This window comes from Pongo pygmaeus, chromosome 19, assembly GCF_028885625.2.
Source record: "Pongo pygmaeus isolate AG05252 chromosome 19, NHGRI_mPonPyg2-v2.0_pri, whole genome shotgun sequence".
Classification (NCBI taxonomy): domain Eukaryota; kingdom Metazoa; phylum Chordata; class Mammalia; order Primates; family Hominidae; genus Pongo; species Pongo pygmaeus.
The window spans coordinates 44,305,891-44,322,801 of record NC_072392.2 but is presented as its reverse complement, the minus strand read 5'-3'; the positions used below and the strand labels follow the sequence as shown (position 1 = coordinate 44,322,801).

Genomic DNA, 16,911 nt, shown 5'->3' with positions numbered 1-16,911 from the left:
TACCTTCAGAAGGATGAGATGAGGGTCATGTTTTCCTCCACTCTTGCCAGGCCTGGTCCCCAGTTCTCACCAGCTGATGACCTCCTCCTTCTGAAGGGGCAGGCTCCTATCTCCTGAGGTCTCTCCAGGCCATTACCTTGCTAACTGCTAAGTGAGGTAGGAGAGGAGAGTGCTGCTCCTCATCTAGACTGCTGGAGAGCCACCTTCTTTATGCGTCAGGGCCCCCTCTCTTGACCATCGACCACCTGGACAAATTAATCAGAACTATGGATGTGAAGACGGAGTGGCATTAAAGTAATGAAGCAAAGATAGGAAGCTGGGGCTTATGTTGATTTAATGTTCACAAAGATCAGATTGGCTGCCCTCTGATGTGGGGCTGTGGAGACAACCTGACAGATCTGGGATGGAGGCGGGTACAGCAGCATTAGGTTTTGGTATCACCATCATCTGTAATACCAACTAATCTCCAAATAAAACCCAAACTCTGTACCTTAATCTGGATTGTTGTGCTCTGCAAATGAACGTGGACGAGGGCCGTTTGCCATGGAAATTTATCTCCATCACCTAATCCCTAAATAGGGGCAGGTTCCACACAGATACCTCTTGGTGGGAGGTATTACCCAGGCTTCAGCTGGGATTAGAGGGATAGTTAATTGAAGGGTTTAGGACTCTGACTGACAAGACCCTGGGGAGATGAGAGCCTCTGCTGGCACCCCCTGCTCCTGGTCCCACTGAGTCTAGGACATTCCAGTCACCTCCACCTCTGGAGCTGCTCTGCTTTGGAGAGAAAACCATGGTGTTTGCGGTCTGCACTGGATTCAAATCCTGACTCTGCAATGTAATTGTGGCAACTCTGGAACTCTATGTGACTAAAAAATGGGGATACTTATTTGCTCTCTGTTTGGGGTATAAGAAATAATGTAGGTAAAGGGCTTTACATGGTGTGTAACACATCGTAAAAACTCAGTAAATGCTAGTTCCCTCTCCAGACAGGCCTAAGAAACTGGGAAGTCCCCAAACTTCTTGTTCTTCCCACCTCCTGCCAAGCAGTCCCTGGACCCAGAGTGCATTAGAGAAAGCATGGCATAGTGAGGCAGGAGTGGCTAGGAGATGAGAGAGCTCCCTTCTATATGCTGAGAACCGGAGGATAGGGCATTTGGTTCTCCCCTCCCCCTGCCCCCTGCTTTTTTATTGAGACAAGGTCTCACTCTGTCATCCAGGCTAGAGTGCAATAGCATGACCTTGGCTTACTCAGCTTACTGCAACCTCTGCCTCCCAGGCTCAAGTGATCCTCCCACCTTAGCCTCCTGAGTAGCTAGGACTACAGGCGTGTGCTACCATGTCAGCTAATTTCTGTGTTTTTTTTGTAGAGATGGGCTTTCACCATGTTGCCCAGGCTGGTCTCGAACTCCTGAACTCAAGCATCCTCCCACCTTGGTCTCCCAAAGTGCTGGGATTACAGGCATGTACCACCACGTCCGGCTAATTTTTTTGTATTTTTAGTAAAGATGGGGTTTCACTATGTTGGCCATGCTGGTCTTAAACTCCCAACCTCAAGTGATCCGCCGGCCTCAGCCTCCCAAAATGCTAGGATTACAGGCGTGAGCCACCTCACCTGGCCCAGTGTAGCTTTTTAACACAAATTTTATATAGCTCAGGTTACTGGAAACACTGTAAAATGCCACCTACTTTTTCTTCTCACAGCTGACACTTCTCCCAACTAACAGAAACTGGCAAACATTGTAGAGGAAGTGTCCACTGAGTGAATGAGTATATAATTTATAAAAACAGAAAAGTGCTTTGGAAAAAAAAAAAAAAGACAACAGGAGTACCTACAGTGAACCAAAAAAGAGTGTACCAGGAGGAGCAGACCCTGAACAGTTAGAACTATGGAAATCGCTATGCTTTGTGTTGTCACAGGAGTTAAAATAGGAATACCCTGGATACAATAAATATTTATTGGATAAATAACTAAGCCTGATACCCTTTTCAATGCATTATACAGACTCTACCATCACACCACTAATCTAAGTTCTCAGAAGTTAAACATTACAAGACTTCAGGACAACATAGGTGTCTTTGGCTCCATTTAACAAAGGAAGAACCACACTGATCATTTGATCTCTATGAGTCTGTCTTATCTTCTGGAAAAGGGGCCTAATACCATTTCCTTTTGCAAAAAGGTAGCTACCTTGCTTCCAGTTCTACCATCCTCTAGCAACCCATCTTTCTCTTATTTGATGTCTCTGATCAGCTCCTCTTCCAGCACAAACTGGAGAAAGGGGATCCTTTCTGTTTTCTTGGAGCCTTCTGAACTCAATTACAGGTCTGCATTAAAAATGTATGGAGAAAGCTGGTGATCAATTTGTACGTATGGACAAATTCAAGGCAGTATGGTCTACTTCTGGGAAGGCCTGGATTCCATTTGCTCCTGATGGAAAAACCCTAGTCCCAGCAGTGTCTAGAATGGACTGGAGAAGGCAGATGGGTACCAGATTCAGGAAGAGGTACTGATAGACTAAGACCAGTTCTTTCCGTTTTAAAGATGTGTTATCTCAATCTCCTCCAATGCTCCCTGTGGAAATTCACAGAAAATAGGGCTCCCCACAGAAACAGCAGCTGGCCTGGGCTGGTCTTCTGACTAACTGGAGCTGAATACAAAAAGTCTCATGAGTTGACTGAGTCGGTGACTGGCAATTGGAGCCTGAAGCCCCCAAAGTCTTCTCTAGACTTGATGATGAAGCACCAGTTACAGTTCTCCCAGCTCGCCTTCCATTGCCCGCACCATGACATACAGCTCGGCCAGACCCACCACAGAGGCAACGATCAATGCAGCTAGCACCCGCTGGAGATGGGGAGAACCAGGCGTAAGGGATGCAGGCCAACAACCAGCTCTGTACCCCAGCACTTTTAATGAGGATGGAGAGCCCCCAACCACCCTCTAAGTTGGGGGAGGGGAAGAAAAGAGAATGTGGCTTCTCCTGGGGTTATTACCTAACCCCCTGTGACTGCTGGAAAGCTCTAATGCTCCCCTTGTTAATGGCATAAATATCTGTTCAATACCTAACCTGTGCAAGGCACTTTCACATATGTCCTCCCTTACCCACTAACACCCCTACCTGGGGCACCCTGCCCTGCCCAGTGCCTACTCACCGAGGCCATTTCTGTGAAGATATATTGGCTTCCAAGGTAAGTGCAGACGAAGGCAGCAACCACCGTGACAATGAAATTGAAGATGGTGATGACCAGAGCCTTCAATGATCTCACTTTGGGGAGGAGCCAGAGAGGGCACCTTTAGTTCAACATTCTCTAGGAGGTGCTCTTATCTCATGGCTCCCCCATCAACTGGGTTTCAGTCAAACAACAAGCCTGAGTGTCATGACCCATCTCAGGAAGAGGTTTTAGAAGCCTGATCTCCTAGTACCTCACCTTGCTTTCCCAGGTCGCTGAGAGTCCCACCATGTCTTGTGTCCTGGGAAAAAGAAAAAGAAGATGATTCAGAATAGAAGCAGCTCAGAGAGCATCCAAGCATCCACTGACAGTTTGGGCTCAGCCCTCTCCATTCCCCAACACATTAACTCTGCTCTCTCCATGGATTCTTTTGTCTGGAACCATTTTGACTCTTTTCTGGACCACAGAGCAAGCATTTCGGAGAGAGGACATAGGCTGCCAGTACCCATCTACTCTCCTGTTCCAGGGTAGGAGCATGCCATAGAGTAGTAGGGAGCCCTGTCAGAAGAAAGGCTCCAATGGCTGGGCACAGTGGCTCACCTTGTAATCCCAGCACTTTGGGAGGCTGAGGCAGGAGGATCATCTGAGGTTGGGAGTTCAAGACCAGCCTGGCCAACATGGTCTCTACTAAAAATACAAAAAATTAGCCCGGTGTGGTGGTGCATGCCTGTAATCCCAGCTACTTGGGAGGCTGAGGCACGAGAATCACTTAAACCTGGAAGGCGGAGGCTGCAGTGAGCAGAGATCCTGCCACTGCCCTCCAGCCTGGGTGATACAGTGAGACTCCGTCTCAAAAAAAAAAAGAAGAAAAAAAGCCTCCAAGATTCATTCCCACTTTTTTTTTTGAGATGGAGTCTTGCTCTTGTTGCTCAGGCTGGAGTGCAACGGTGCAGTGTTGGCTCACCGCAACCTCTGCCTCCGCCTCCTGGGTTCAAGTGATTCTCCTGCCTCAGCCTCTCGAGTAGCTGGGATTACAGGTGCCCACCACCATGCCAGGCTAATTTTTGTATTTTTTGTAAAGACGGGGTTTCACCATGTTGGCCAGGCTGGTGCGAACTCCCGACCTCAAGTGATCCACCTACCTCAGCCTCCCAAAGTGCTAGGATTACAGGCATGAGCCACCGCGCCCGGCTAACTCACTCCCACTTCTATGATGTTTAAAACTTGGTCACCATCTCAGCCCAGAGTCTCAGTGAATGAGATGGGAACTGTGTTGAGTTTGTATGCAGACCTCCTATGGTCCCTGAACAGTATAGAAACCAAGTTTCCATGTTTTTTCTAAACTCCGTATCTTCTTCCAGTGCAGGGCCCTACTCTGAGGGGCTACCTAGACCATGTACTGAAGAGCAGGCCCTTACCTGACAAGTGACGTTGCGGGTGATCCGCTTATATTCCTCATTGGCCAGCTGTATCTTAATCTTCTCCAGCCGGGCAACTAGTTCTGGGTTCTGAAGCAGAAAAATCAAATGAGAAGAACGATATTCCCAGCTTGTTAGAAAGCACATCACAATCATTGGTTCCAGGGGAAAAGCACTGCTAAAGGTATCAGGAGACCCAAATACTAGTCATAACTCCAGTGCTTTGAAATTGTTTTTTTTTTTTATTTCAATTTTCCAAACGGTTGATGGGGAGGACAATATCTGGCTCCCCCAGATCCCAAAGATTTCAAAAACAATTTTTCAAGCCTAAAAGTTGATTTATAAGTTCAGTGTATCATAGATAAGCCCAACTCAGTCAATAACCACTCTCACAAACATATCCCTTACATACCCGTGGAGGCTTCACAACCTCTGGGAGATAGATTTCACTGCCTTCTAGGAGCTCATGGAGGTATAATTTGGAATCTGAGAAGAAAAGGTTTCACAAACACAATGATCCACAGAGCTGAGGTTGAAGGGTTAAGATCGAAAGGGGTCTAGCCCTTCTTTCTACCAAAATAAAACAGGGCCATCTCTACATTAATCCATTTCCAGGATCATTTTCAATTGAAAAGAATTTTGGATAATTCCATATAGGTATCTCTCAGTGCTGCGCAGGTGACTTTAGCTGTCAGCTCTCAATTATCCTGCCAGTGTTACAACTAACACGTAAGCCATTTACTTGTGCCTTTGGGTTAGATCAGTTCTGTGGCCACCAATAGCTCTTCCCTAAATAGGTTTGGGTCATAGTGATGCTAAATGCTCAGAGGACACTAATACTAGGCAATCTCTTTCTAAGGTCCTTTCTAATTCTAATAATTGAGCAGTCTACTCTTTGCACTTCTGGCTGGTCTATGTTACTTCTGGCAAAATACCTTACGTGCTAGTTTGTCCTATTCCTTCCCTTTACACATAAGGGAACTGAGGCCCAGCGAGGAGAAATGACTCCTTCAAAGGATTAGTGACAGAGCTAGGACTGGAACTCACATGCTACTCCCAGGCCAGATCTTTCAACACAGCTTTTGCCATCCTATATCAAAAACAAAACAAAACAAAGTATCAGATTTCACCACTCTTGCTTTTGAGGTGGAAAGAAATCCGGATTCCTACAAGCTCACTATGCTAAGCTGATTCCTAAAGTGGAGAAAAAGAAGAGACAAAACCTGTCATATTTGTATTTAGTAAAAACCTAGACTTTCACAAGGGTGAATTGGGCCTAGGTGTGCCTGGAAGTGAAGAGGGGGCTCTCAAAAGAGCAGAAACTGCACAAGCACGAGGAATTCCCATAGGAGTTAAGAAAGTGGGTAGCCCTGGGATTTATGGGGTGATTCTTGGCTTGTCTTGATGAGTGCTCCGTAGAAGAAGGGGAATGATGGGAAAAGACCTCAGGAGGGAATCGATCTGGACACAAGGAGGGGACCCCGGACTGGAGACTGGGGCTCACCCCTTTCTCTCAGGTGCTGGTGCAGATCCCGGATGAGACGGAAAGAAACCAAGCGTTGGGGGCCACTGGAGCTATCACCGCCCGTGTGCTTCTTCCCCAGCGCGGCCTCAAGCTCGGCCCGCAGCTTTCGGGGTAGCAGCTCTGGCTCCAGCTCCCCGCCGGGGCCCAAAGCACGCACCAATCGCTCGCCCGCAAGCAAAGACGACGCCATATCTAGCCGACTCTCCTGTCAGGTGACCCCAACCCGGACTTCCGCCCGCCGCGCGCCGGAAGTAACTCTGAGCGCACCGGAAGTAGCTCTGAGCTCTGGGGTGGGACCAGGGGGGCCAAGAAGGCTGGGACGCCTCGCGGGGCAGTGTGGGACGGGGGCGGAACGCCGCCCGGCCGCGGGTCGGGCTCTGTGTCAGCAGCCGGGCGGGCGCTCGGGCGGGACATGGCAGCCTGTGCAGCCCGGCGGGCCCTGGCCGTGGGCAGCCGCTGGTGGTCCCGGTCGCTGACTGGGGCCCGGTGGCCAAGGCCGCTCTGTGCGGCGGCTGGAGCTGGGGCCTTCTCGCCAGCGGCGACCACGACGACGCGGAGGCACCTCTCGTCCCGGTGAGGGACGGAGCCAGGGGGCGCGAGGACTGGGCCTGGAGCCCAGAGAGCGTGTTCCTAGCCAGTGCGGAGGCCAGGGGCCCGGGCCTGCTGAGGGTGACTGGAGTTTGACCCGGGAGAGGGTCCCAAGCAGGGAGCCGACCTGCGTTGTCTGGGACATGTGCCAGGAGCAGGGAAGCCAGCGCGGCCCAGAGCCCTGATTGTACAGGGCTGGCCCTGAGGGGGAACAGGTTACCCTCCCCAAGTGAATCCTACTTCCCCAGCTGGGGTCGCCAGCACCGATGTCAGAGGGCAGCTTTTTAATTCAGCCCTAGGGCTTTGGCTTGAACCCTCAGCCTTTGGATTTGGTCAAGGTCTCCCTCAGAAAGATGCTAGAGGTGGGAAACGAGACTCTTGGGTGTGGACCCTCGTAGGCCCCAGGTTTCCAAGTGACTTTGGGGAGATCGATTTTCTATCTGTGATTTGGGGAAGGGGGTTTGAGGCCATGGGGGTGGTGTAGAAACTGTTTCCGCGGATGGGACAGGCGGATCAAACGGGCTGGTGGATCAGTGGGAGGAAGCATAAAGTTCACATCTTCAAAACAGTAAAAACAGCCTTTATTTGAAGGGCCCCTAGAAAGAGCAGCCCTGTTCAGAGTGGTGACTGACATTTTAGTGGCTGATATTAGACACTGACGTTGGGGAGAGATGATAGCTATTTGCAATTTAAGACCCCTGTGAGAATATGAACAAAAACGGTATTGAGAGAGGCGATGTGCCGTAGGAAATCTAGAGGTGTTTAAGCTTTTCAAGGGCAATGTAAGGGCTACAGGTTAGAGGGAGAGATGGACATGGAATTATAATACAGGACAAATATTTTTTGAGCACCTCTTCTACACTAGGCTCTGAGGGGGCAGTACCAGCTAATCAGACTCAGGCATTGCTCCCAGGGAATTTACAGTATTTAATAAAGATAAGACATGGACACAACTGAAATGTAAAGGGGGCAGGATATTGTTTGATGACTTGTGATATAGAAAATGGAAGAAAATAAGAAAAAAAGATATTTCCCTTCTAAAAAAATTGAAAAAGTGAGCAAGACAGTTAAAGTGCTGTGGGAGGTCAGGAGGGTGGGTTAGGGAAGAAACAAGGGCAGGGGTACGTTTGATGAGTGTGAGGGCATGATATGAAGAATGCCCAGTGAAGAGAGAAGACAGTAATATGGGAGCGGTCACATCTAACACTGGGAGACTGTGGAGGTTTTCACCAAGGAGGAGGAAAGCCTTTCCTGCTCCAGCTGGTCCCACTACCCCAAACCCTTCTCTGCTGTCATCGCCCTGGCCCCTCAGTATCCTAGGAGCTTTTTCTTATGGATAACTACCATTACCTTCTCAGCTTTTCTGTTGCTTGTTCTTTTCCTTCCTACTCAGAAACCGACCAGAGGGCAAAGTGTTGGAGACAGTTGGTGTGTTTGAGGTGCCAAAACAGAATGGAAAATATGAGACCGGGCAGGTGAGTATTGGGCTGGGTCATGTTTCATTTTCATAGAGTGCTCTGCTTCTGAAAGAAGTCAGATTAGGTCACAGGCCTGCATGGTATGGTGTTCCATTCATTCCACCTTGATGTTTGGTGCCAGACCAGAATCAAATTTGTATTTATTTTTTATTTATTTATTTTTTATTTTATTTATTTATTTTTTGTGAGACGGAGTTTCAGTCTTGTTGCCCAGGCTGGAGTGCAATGGCATGGTCTCGGCTCACCGCAAGCTCCACCTCCTGGGTTCAAGCGATTCTCCTGCCTCAGCCTCCCTAGTAGCTGGGATTACAAGCATGCGCCACTACACTCGGCTAATTTTGTATTTTTAGTGGAGATGGGGTTTCTCCATGTTGGTCAGGCTGGTCTTGAGCTCCCGACCTCAGGTGATCCACCTGCCTTGGCCTCCCAAAGTCCTGGGATTACTGGCGTGAGCCACCGCACCTAGCCCAGAATCAAATTTTTATAGATAGGGTTTCTGTTCTCCTGGATTTGAACGCACTTAATGTGTCAGTGGGTTCTCTTTCCAAGTTAATGTGGACAGGGATGGTGTGGACTATAGTGAGGTTTAGCCAAGTTGCTGAAGATTTCTCTAACATAGTGGATGGTGGGAAGCCGTGGAGGGAGCTTTCAGAAAAGTATACCTTTGATGCTTTGCTGTAATAAAATTGACTTCAGTGTGGTAAACTCTGGATGTGTGGTTCTTTTTCTATATCAGCTTTGTTCTGGGTCCACTGGGATAGATTTAGGCCCTTCTAGGATATTGTAGGTAAAGGAAGACTTTTTGTTTGTTCAACATTTTATTTTTCTGTGTGCCTACAATGGACCAGGCATTGTGCATTAGGGTTAAATCAGAAAGCAAAGTAGACATGATTCCTGCCATTGTGGAGTTTCTAGTCTAGAAAAGAATGAACGATTTGCAAATGGCCAATAGCTGTACATTGTGCTAAGTGGAAGGGAGGTCAGCGAAGGCTTCCTGGAGGCCTCAGCTTTTACCTAAAGGATGAATAGAGTCAGCCAGGTAAAGAAGAAATAAGAGTGTTCCAGCATTGGTCTGGTTGATCACAGACTTCAAGGAAAAGGTAGCAAGACCTTGTGCTGGAGTTGCCTCCACCTGTGCTGCTTTGTGGTCTGGGGCCCGCCTGGATGGATTTGCTGGACTGCAGACTCACTGAGGCCCCTCTTTCCTTCCAGCTTTTCCTTCATAGCATTTTTGGCTACCGAGGTGTCGTCCTGTTTCCCTGGCAGGCCAGACTGTATGACCGGGATGTGGCTTCTGCAGCTCCAGAAAAGTAAGTTTCCCTGTGGTTGTGCCTCACAGTATCCTCAGGAGGAGATGGCAGACATATGTAATTGGGGTACTAGGGGTGAAGACAGCATCCTCCTAGGCCTTGGAAACATCCCCAGAGTACTTCTCTGGGACTAAGACCCATGGAGACAAAAGTGCTGAGTGCCAGGGATAGTCTAAGTCAGAGAGTCCCTTTAGGCCTCCCCAGAATGCTTTCCTAAGCCATTCCTAATTTTCATTATGAGTACCCCAGAGGGCATTTGGGGGACAAGTCTTCTTGATTTCTTGATGTTCAGCTGGAGTCTTTCCCTCAATCTCACATCATCCCTAGAATACATTAAAACAGAAAAGGTTCAGCACCATTAAGTGATCACAGACACTCCCTGGGATATAAGAAGACAAGAGTACTCTGGGCCCTGGGGACTGAGGTGGCAATTTGATTTTCTCAACATGGCCCCCTTCTTTTAAGAGGTATCCACACGGTCAGGTGATGGTTCCATACCATGGTCTTCCATGCTTTATTATTTGCCCCAACTGAGGAGCAGCTCAGCTGAGGTGCTGCAGAGCAGGTGTCCAGCTGGTGCTAAAGCCCCTTCAGATCAGGGACCAGCCTGTTTAGGTGAGGAGGAGTAGGGAGCTGAGTCAGCCACAGCTTCTATTTCTCCTTGGGTGATCTTGGCCTCCTTCTCCCACCCCATAGAGCAGAGAACCCTGCTGGCCATGGCTCCAAGGAGGTGAAAGGCAAAACTCACACTTACTATCAGGTGCTGATTGATGCTCGTGACTGCCCACATATAGTAAGTAAGCAAGATGGCTGGGCTTGGGGGTCCTCTCCATGGAAAGTCCTGCATCCCAGTGGGGACAAAGGGAGGGAAGGGGGTCAAACAGAGCCCAGGTCAGTCTTGGTCCCCAAAGCCTTGGACTGCACAGTGGCCAACAAAGCCCTGATTCACTTTTTTTTTTTTTGAGATGGAGTCTCACTCTGTCGCCAGGCTGGAGTGCAGTGGTGAGATCTTGGCTCACTGCAACCTCCGCCTCCCGGGTTCAAGCGATTCTCCTGCCTCAGCCACCCGAGTAGCTGGGATTACAGGCGTCTGCCACCACACCAGGCTAATTTTTGTACTTTTTAGCAGAGACATGGTTTCACCACTGATTTACTTCTTGCCTTAGTCTCAGAGATCTCAGACAGAAGCTGTGACCTTCTTGGCTAACCATGATGACAGTCGGGCCCTCTATGCCATCCCAGGTGAGTAGTTAGCATTTGAATGGTGCCTGTCAAGAAGGAGTCTGGTGTGTCTCAGGGAGAGGATGCTGATGTCCTGTCATCCACTGGGAGGGATTATGATGCTGAGAGGTATGATACCAGGGTTATCCCATACTGGAACAAGGCCAGTTAATGTTTCTTCTCAACCCCATCTCTCTCCTCTCCTGTGAGTTTCACCACTGTCTTTTGCATCTCTGTGCCAGGCTTGGACTATGTCAGCCATGAAGACATCCTCCCCTACACCTCTACTGATCAGGTTCCCATCCAACATGAACTCTTTGAAAGATTTCTTCTGTATGACCAGACAAAAGGTAATCTCTCTCAAGAAGGGGAGGTGGAATGGGAGGGCCTTTTCATCAAAGAATATCATAGAAATAATTCCAGGGCCGGGCACGGTGGCTCACGCCTGTAATCCTAGCACTTTGGGAGTCCCAGGGAGGTGGATCATCTGAGGTCAGGAGTTCGAGACTGGCCTGGCCAACCTGGTGAAACCCTGTCTCTACTAAAAATACAAAAATTAGCTGGGCGTGGTGGTGGGCGCCTGTAATCCCAGCTACCTGGGAGGCTGAGGCAGGAGAATCACTTGAACCCAGGAGGGCGGAGGTTGCAGTGAGCCGAGATTGCACCATTGCATTCCAGCCTGGGCAACAGAGCAAGACTTCATCTCGGGGGGGGGGGGGTGGCGGGGGAAAGGCCCGGGCGCTGTGGCTCACGCCTATAACTCCAGCACTTTGGGAGGCTGACATGGGCAGATCACTAGGTCAAGAGATCGAGACCATCCTGGCCAATGTGGTGAAACCCTGTCTCTACTAAAAATATAGAAATTAGCTGGGTGTGGTGGCGTGCACCTGTAGTCTTAGCTACTTGGCAGGCTGAGGCTGGAGAATTGCTTGAACCCGGGAGGCAGAGGTTGTAGTGAGCTGAGATCATGCCACCGCACTCCATCCTGGCGACAGATCAAGACTCTGTCTCCGAAAAAAAAAAAAAAAAGAAATAATTCCAAAGCTGTATTTCCACAACCCTTTTTCAACCTCCTGTTAGAGCTGTCATGCCTCATAGGTGTCATACAGGTGTCATACCTGACAGATGGCAGTTATTTCCTTACAGATATGGAAACTGAGGATCAGGGATGATGACAAGGGACTCAGGGTTGCTAGTAGCAGAGTGAGGGCTGAAAACCAGGGCTCTTAACTCCCAGTCCGATTGTTGTCCCATAGTATCACACTAGCTCCTCAGGGCTTCTTCTTGGTAGCAGTCCTGTGCCTTCTTCCAGCCTGTACTTTTGCTTCATGTATGAGCACCTTGTTTGCCTGGGCCACCACTAGGGAGGGTTTTCTAGGAGGGGCAATCGCACTGGACTGTTGTGTGATTGGACTAGATACAATCGTATCCACAACACACAATTGGACTAACCAATTGTATCTTGCCCCAGCACCCCCTTTTGTGGCTCGGGAGACGCTAAGGGCCTGGCAAGAGAAGAATCACCCCTGGCTGGAGCTCTCCGATGTTCATCGGGAAACAACCGAGAACATACGTGTCACTGTCATCCCCTTCTACATGGGCATGAGGGTATGTGGCCAGCCTGGACCCCTTCTAGCAGGGGTAGGCCCCAAGGTGTATGGTGTCCTTAAGGTGACTGCCAGGGGAAGGGAGTCTAAATATAAACCATGTCCCTGTGGTTCTGCTCCCAAGCGGTTGCATGTGTTGGGTGGGGCTGAGTAGCCTCTAGACAGTGGCTGACTCCAAGACCTAGAGCGGGTAGGAAATGTCATAGGTCCCAGGAAGGAATCCTTTATCCTGTCTCTTCCCTCTTGCTCAAAGGGAGCCATGTTTATGAAGAATATACACATAATTATTTAAAGCAGTGTAGGCATAACACTTTTTACACATTATAGACACTTACACATCACCTGGCTGTAAGCATGTGCAGTGGTAGGGGCCGCCCAACTCCACAGACAGAAGCTATAGGTCAGAAAAGTATGTATAGTCAGTGCATGCTTGGATACAAATATAAATGAAACACCGTCCCTGTCTTCCAGGACCTTATAGTAGTGGAGGAGGCCAACTTAAAGTATTATAGCAAGGGACAGTAATGGGAGACAGGAGGAGGACAGGGGCCCAGGGCAGCAAGGATAGGGGGCAGGGCTGGTGAGGAGGGCAGTGAAAAAGGTAAGAGCCCTGTAACTGATTTCTGTTGGCATCCAGTTCTGTTGGTGATCTTGAAGGGATGAGGAGTGGGGGGGCCAGGAGTGGATACAGGGATGTTGCCTCCCTGTGGGTGTGTAGGCCATGGTTCAGCTATCATCGTTATCCCACAGATACTCTCAGCTTGGTCTGTCTGCAACCTTCCTGGAATACATCAACTGCACTGGAGAGATGTTGACTGGAACACACTTGGTCTTGCCCTGTGGGACTTAAATTCTTTTTGTTTTCTCCCTAGGAAGCCCAGAATTCCCACGTGTACTGGGTGAGTGTCACTGTCTGGGAGAAGGGGAGCTTGTGGGGTGTGCCTGGGGGTCAGGGTGGAGGTGGGGGAGCTCACCTTCTGACGGGAGCGGAACCTGTGCAGTGCATGTGTCAGCTTTGTTGACTTTTGCTTTGCACAGAATTCTGAGGAGGGTTACCCAAAGTTTATTTTTTTTAAACTCTCTCTCCCACACCCACCTCAGTGGCGCTACTGTATCCGTTTGGAGAACCTTGACAGTGACGTGGTACAGCTCCGGGAGCGGCACTGGAGGATATTCAGTCTCTCCGGCACCTTGGAGACAGTGCGAGGCCGAGGGGTAGTGGGCAGGGTGAGCATCCTTGGTCTAGTAATTCTGGTCCTATGTGGCAAGCCTGGGGGCTTAGTGCACGGCTTCCTTCTCCTTTGTTGTTATAGACAGAGGCTCACTTTGTGAATACATTGTGTTGTTTTGGGTTAGAAATCTTAAAACAACCCCATGAGATAGGTTTCTTAAAACCCATTTCATAGATGAAAAGAGTGAGACTGAGAAGTTAAATAACCAGCCCATGGTCCCATATCTAGTAGTGGCAGGGCCTCGATTTAAATCCAAGTGAGTCTGAAGTCAAAACTTGTGTAGTTTTTAAAACTGGTATAGTGTCTTTTAAAAACCAAAATTTGAATGTCGTTAGGTGGGGCACGCACCCCCACCAATCCCTGTGGTCTTGCCTCTTTGCCCCTTTACATATGTACATCCTCTGCTGGTCCTTGAAGAGATGTGATTTTATAATCCCTGCCTACCCAACCCTGTCTCCTGAGAAATAAAGTCACAAGCAGTACTGGTGTCAGGGGCCACATTCAACAAGCATTTATCAAAGTCAGCAGGGACTGGGGAGGCAGTTGGGCAAGTGAATAAGAACAGGGCTTTGGATTTAGGTAGTCACTTCAAATTCCAGCTGAGTTATATATTAGCATAACTTTCGGCAAGTTAGTTAACCAAAGTCTTAGTTCCTTACTGCCAAAACGTAGATCACACCAGTTATCTTATGATCATTAGGAGAATTAAAGCAGCAGAGGTTTGCAGAGTACCTGCCATGGTGCCCGTAGCATGTGTGAATGGACACTGGAGGGGATATCTCCACAAGAGGTCCTTTGTTTTTAGAGACAGGGTCTCGCTGTGTCACCCAGGCTGGAGTGCGGTGGTGCGACCATAGTTTACTTTTCTGGGCTCAAGCAATCCTCCGCCTCAGCTTTCTGAGTAGCAGGACTACAGGCACACACCACTATGCCTGGTTAATTTAAATTTTTTTTTTTTTTTTTTTTTTTTGTGGAGATGGGGTCTCACTGTGTTCCCCAGGCTGCAGAGGAGGTCCTTTGCCCAGTGCCTTTGGACATTCAGTCCGAGATTATCTTTCCCAGAGCCAGCATAAAAGGCCCAGGTCAAATGGCCATCTATGGGAGGAGGTACTGGCAGGAAGTGTATCATGCTGTGGGAGTGCCTGCTGTGGTGGTGGCTGGGTAGGGGACATCCAGTCTTGATGAACTGGCAGTCAGCATGTAACCCTGGGGTGCAGGAAACATGTCCCTGGGGCTTGGCCTGACCCATTTTGCCTAAACCTTTACAGGAACCGGTGTTATCCAAGGAGCAGCCTGCGTTCCAGTATAGCAGCCACGTCTCGCTGCAGGCTTCCAGTGGGCACATGTGGTGAGTGAGTGTGCACAGCAGTAGGGGCCACCCAGCTCCACAAACAGAAGCTTTAGCTCAGAAAAGTGAGAGCTTAGGGCTTGCCATTAACTCTGGGCCAAGTTACATTCTTAGAGGGAGCCTTATCTGCTATATTGTTGTGTGGGACTTGTCTGATTTTCTATTACCGCCTGTTTCCCAGTTCCCTATGATTTGTGGACTGAGGACTTAGGCTAAAGAGGTCTGGTGATTTGATGCTGCAGAGTTGCTCGTATAGTTGGGTTTTTCCCCTTGGTGTTTCACTCCTTAACCTGAAAATGCAGTTGGCTAGCTTATGCAGTATGTATCTAAAGGCCAGAATCTGGACAGCTGTGTTTTCCTTTTTTCTTTTGTGAGATGGAGTTTCACTTATTGCCCAGGCTGGAGTGCAATGGCACAATCTTGGCTCACTGCAACCTCCGCCTCCCAGGTTCAAGCCATTCTCTTGCCTCAGTCTCCCAAGTAGCTGGGATTACAGGCATGTGCCACCACGCCCGGCTAATTTTGTATTTTTAGTGGAGACGGGGTTTCTCCATGTTGGTCAGGCTGGTCTCGAACTCCCGACCTCAGGTGACCTCAGGTGATCTGCCGGCATCAGCCTCCCAAAATGCTGGGATTACAGGCGTGAGCCACTGCAGCTGTGTTTTTCTTTTCATGGATAACCATGAGGGGCTCTTGGGTCTCTGGACCAGTCATCCTGTCATGAGCTAGAGATAGAAGAGAGCTCAGGCTTACATGTCCTCTGTGGCTGGCAGCTGAGGGCATATGGGGCCATCCAGATCCTTAGGAGGCCCCAGCCCTGGCTCCTTCTAAACCAGCTTCTCTCTGACTGCAGGGGCACGTTCCGCTTTGAAAGACCTGATGGCTCCCACTTTGATGTTCGGATCCCTCCCTTCTCCCTGGAAAGCAATAAAGATGAGAAGACACCACCCTCAGGCCTTCACTGGTAGGCCAGCTGAGGCCCCAAGTGCCCAGGCTTGGTCACCGGGAAGAACAACTCTCATCCCACAATTGCTGCAGAACTCTTCTCTCCCCATCATGGGCCACAGTGGGTCTCTTAATTTGATTGTGGGGTTCTTTTTGTGGGGAGGGGTGGTATAACTTTTCTTCAGAAGACCCGTATGGGACACCTCCAAGGCTGGCCTCCTCATAAGCCCTGCCTACACTTATGTTCCAGTAAACCTCTCCACCAAGGAACTGTGTTCAGCTGCCACAGGCCTGGAAGAGTTTCCTGGCCTGTCACATGAGGTTTGATCAGTAAACCAGTGCACGCTTGGCCACCCTTGCCATTTCTGCTCCCAGAGTCTCAGGCTCCCCTTCTGACCCAGTGTGCGCCCTTGACTGCTTTCTTTGCTGCCCTTCCAGGGAGCTGCCCCCCTGATAGGGCATGTGCCTGTTTCCCTCTCAGCCTAGAGGCTGGCTGGACATCTCCTAGGGTCACTGTGCCTCTCAGCTAGTTGGCGGGGTTGCTGGACTGGACTCTTGTTCACTTTACCTTCTGCCAAATGCAGAGAGGGAGGCCAGTGTCAGGGTCGGAGTGGCCTGGCTCTTAGCACTGACCGACCATTGCCATTTCTGGCCTTGCTAGGCCCAGGAGAGGAGGGAGGCAAGCCAGTCGGGTTTCCTGTAGCAATGGGTGTGCCAGCCCTCAGCATGACTCTGCCAAGCATCCAGACCACGAATGCAGGAATTTGGCCGAGGAGCAGCTTTAGGTATGGATGATGACTAAGTCAAGCTACTTCCTGAGCTTCTCTCAGATTCCAAGAGCCAGAGATGAATTGTGCTGCATCTTGCTCCAATTCTTAGGATTTTTTCTCTCCACCACTGCAGTGATTGTTAGAGGTCGTTTTCTTGAATTAATATTAAATCACAGTTCCAGCCCTTGTTATTCTTGTCCTTAGTCCTCCAGGAGGAGCTGGGGTTGCAGGGCAACAGTACAGTCGCGCTTACGACCTAGCTAGAACACAAGGTCAGATGATAAACAGAAGCACAGGA

General features: G+C 49.4%; 2 protein-coding genes across 3 annotated transcripts; one reads left to right on the top strand and one right to left on the bottom strand.

Moving 5' to 3' along the window:
- Window positions 1-317: 317 nt before the first annotated feature.
- Window positions 318-6,394, bottom strand: TMEM199 (transmembrane protein 199). Of its 2 annotated transcripts, none has more exons than XM_054458648.2 (6): window positions 6,094-6,394; window positions 5,002-5,075; window positions 4,590-4,679; window positions 3,430-3,472; window positions 3,154-3,266; window positions 318-2,845 (listed from the first exon to the last, which is right to left on the bottom strand). In XM_054458648.2, the coding sequence occupies exons 1-6, from the start codon at window positions 6,302-6,304 to the stop codon at window positions 2,750-2,752; spliced, it is 627 nt and encodes a 208-aa protein (XP_054314623.1). In that variant the 5' UTR covers window positions 6,305-6,394; the 3' UTR covers window positions 318-2,749. The 2 variants fall into 2 exon arrangements, with proteins under 2 accessions (XP_054314623.1, XP_063512134.1); XM_063656064.1 differs by having other exon boundaries at window positions 318-2,651; window positions 6,094-6,358.
- On the top strand, window positions 6,367-16,800 carry POLDIP2 (DNA polymerase delta interacting protein 2). The gene is made up of 11 exons (XM_054458645.2): window positions 6,367-6,687; window positions 8,096-8,177; window positions 9,393-9,490; window positions 10,187-10,283; window positions 10,657-10,732; window positions 10,954-11,061; window positions 12,183-12,319; window positions 13,191-13,217; window positions 13,420-13,545; window positions 14,819-14,898; window positions 15,752-16,800. Exons 1-11 carry the CDS (start codon window positions 6,527-6,529, stop codon window positions 15,864-15,866), a joined length of 1,107 nt encoding a protein of 368 aa, XP_054314620.1. The 5' UTR covers window positions 6,367-6,526; the 3' UTR covers window positions 15,867-16,800.
- Window positions 16,801-16,911: the final 111 nt, after the last annotated feature.

What these genes read in the sequence shown, in the direction of transcription:
- TMEM199 (XM_054458648.2), bottom strand. Translation starts at nt 6,304, where the DNA reads ATGGCGTCGTCTTTGCTTGCGGGCGAGCGATTGGTGCGTGCTTTGGGC. An exon ending in AGGTTGTGAAGCCTCCACGG is followed by an intron (nt 4,680 to 5,001) that starts GTATGTAAGGGA and finishes TTTCTGCTTCAG; the next exon opens with AACCCAGAACTAGTTGCCCG. An exon ending in CAGCGACCTGGGAAAGCAAG is followed by an intron (nt 3,267 to 3,429) that starts GTGAGGTACTAG and finishes TCCTCCCCAAAG; the next exon opens with TGAGATCATTGAAGGCTCTG.
- POLDIP2 (XM_054458645.2), top strand. Translation starts at nt 6,527, where the DNA reads ATGGCAGCCTGTGCAGCCCGGCGGGCCCTGGCCGTGGGCAGCCGCTGG. An exon ending in CGGAGGCACCTCTCGTCCCG is followed by an intron (nt 6,688 to 8,095) that starts GTGAGGGACGGA and finishes CTTCCTACTCAG; the next exon opens with AAACCGACCAGAGGGCAAAG. An exon ending in GCTTCTGCAGCTCCAGAAAA is followed by an intron (nt 9,491 to 10,186) that starts GTAAGTTTCCCT and finishes CCCACCCCATAG; the next exon opens with AGCAGAGAACCCTGCTGGCC.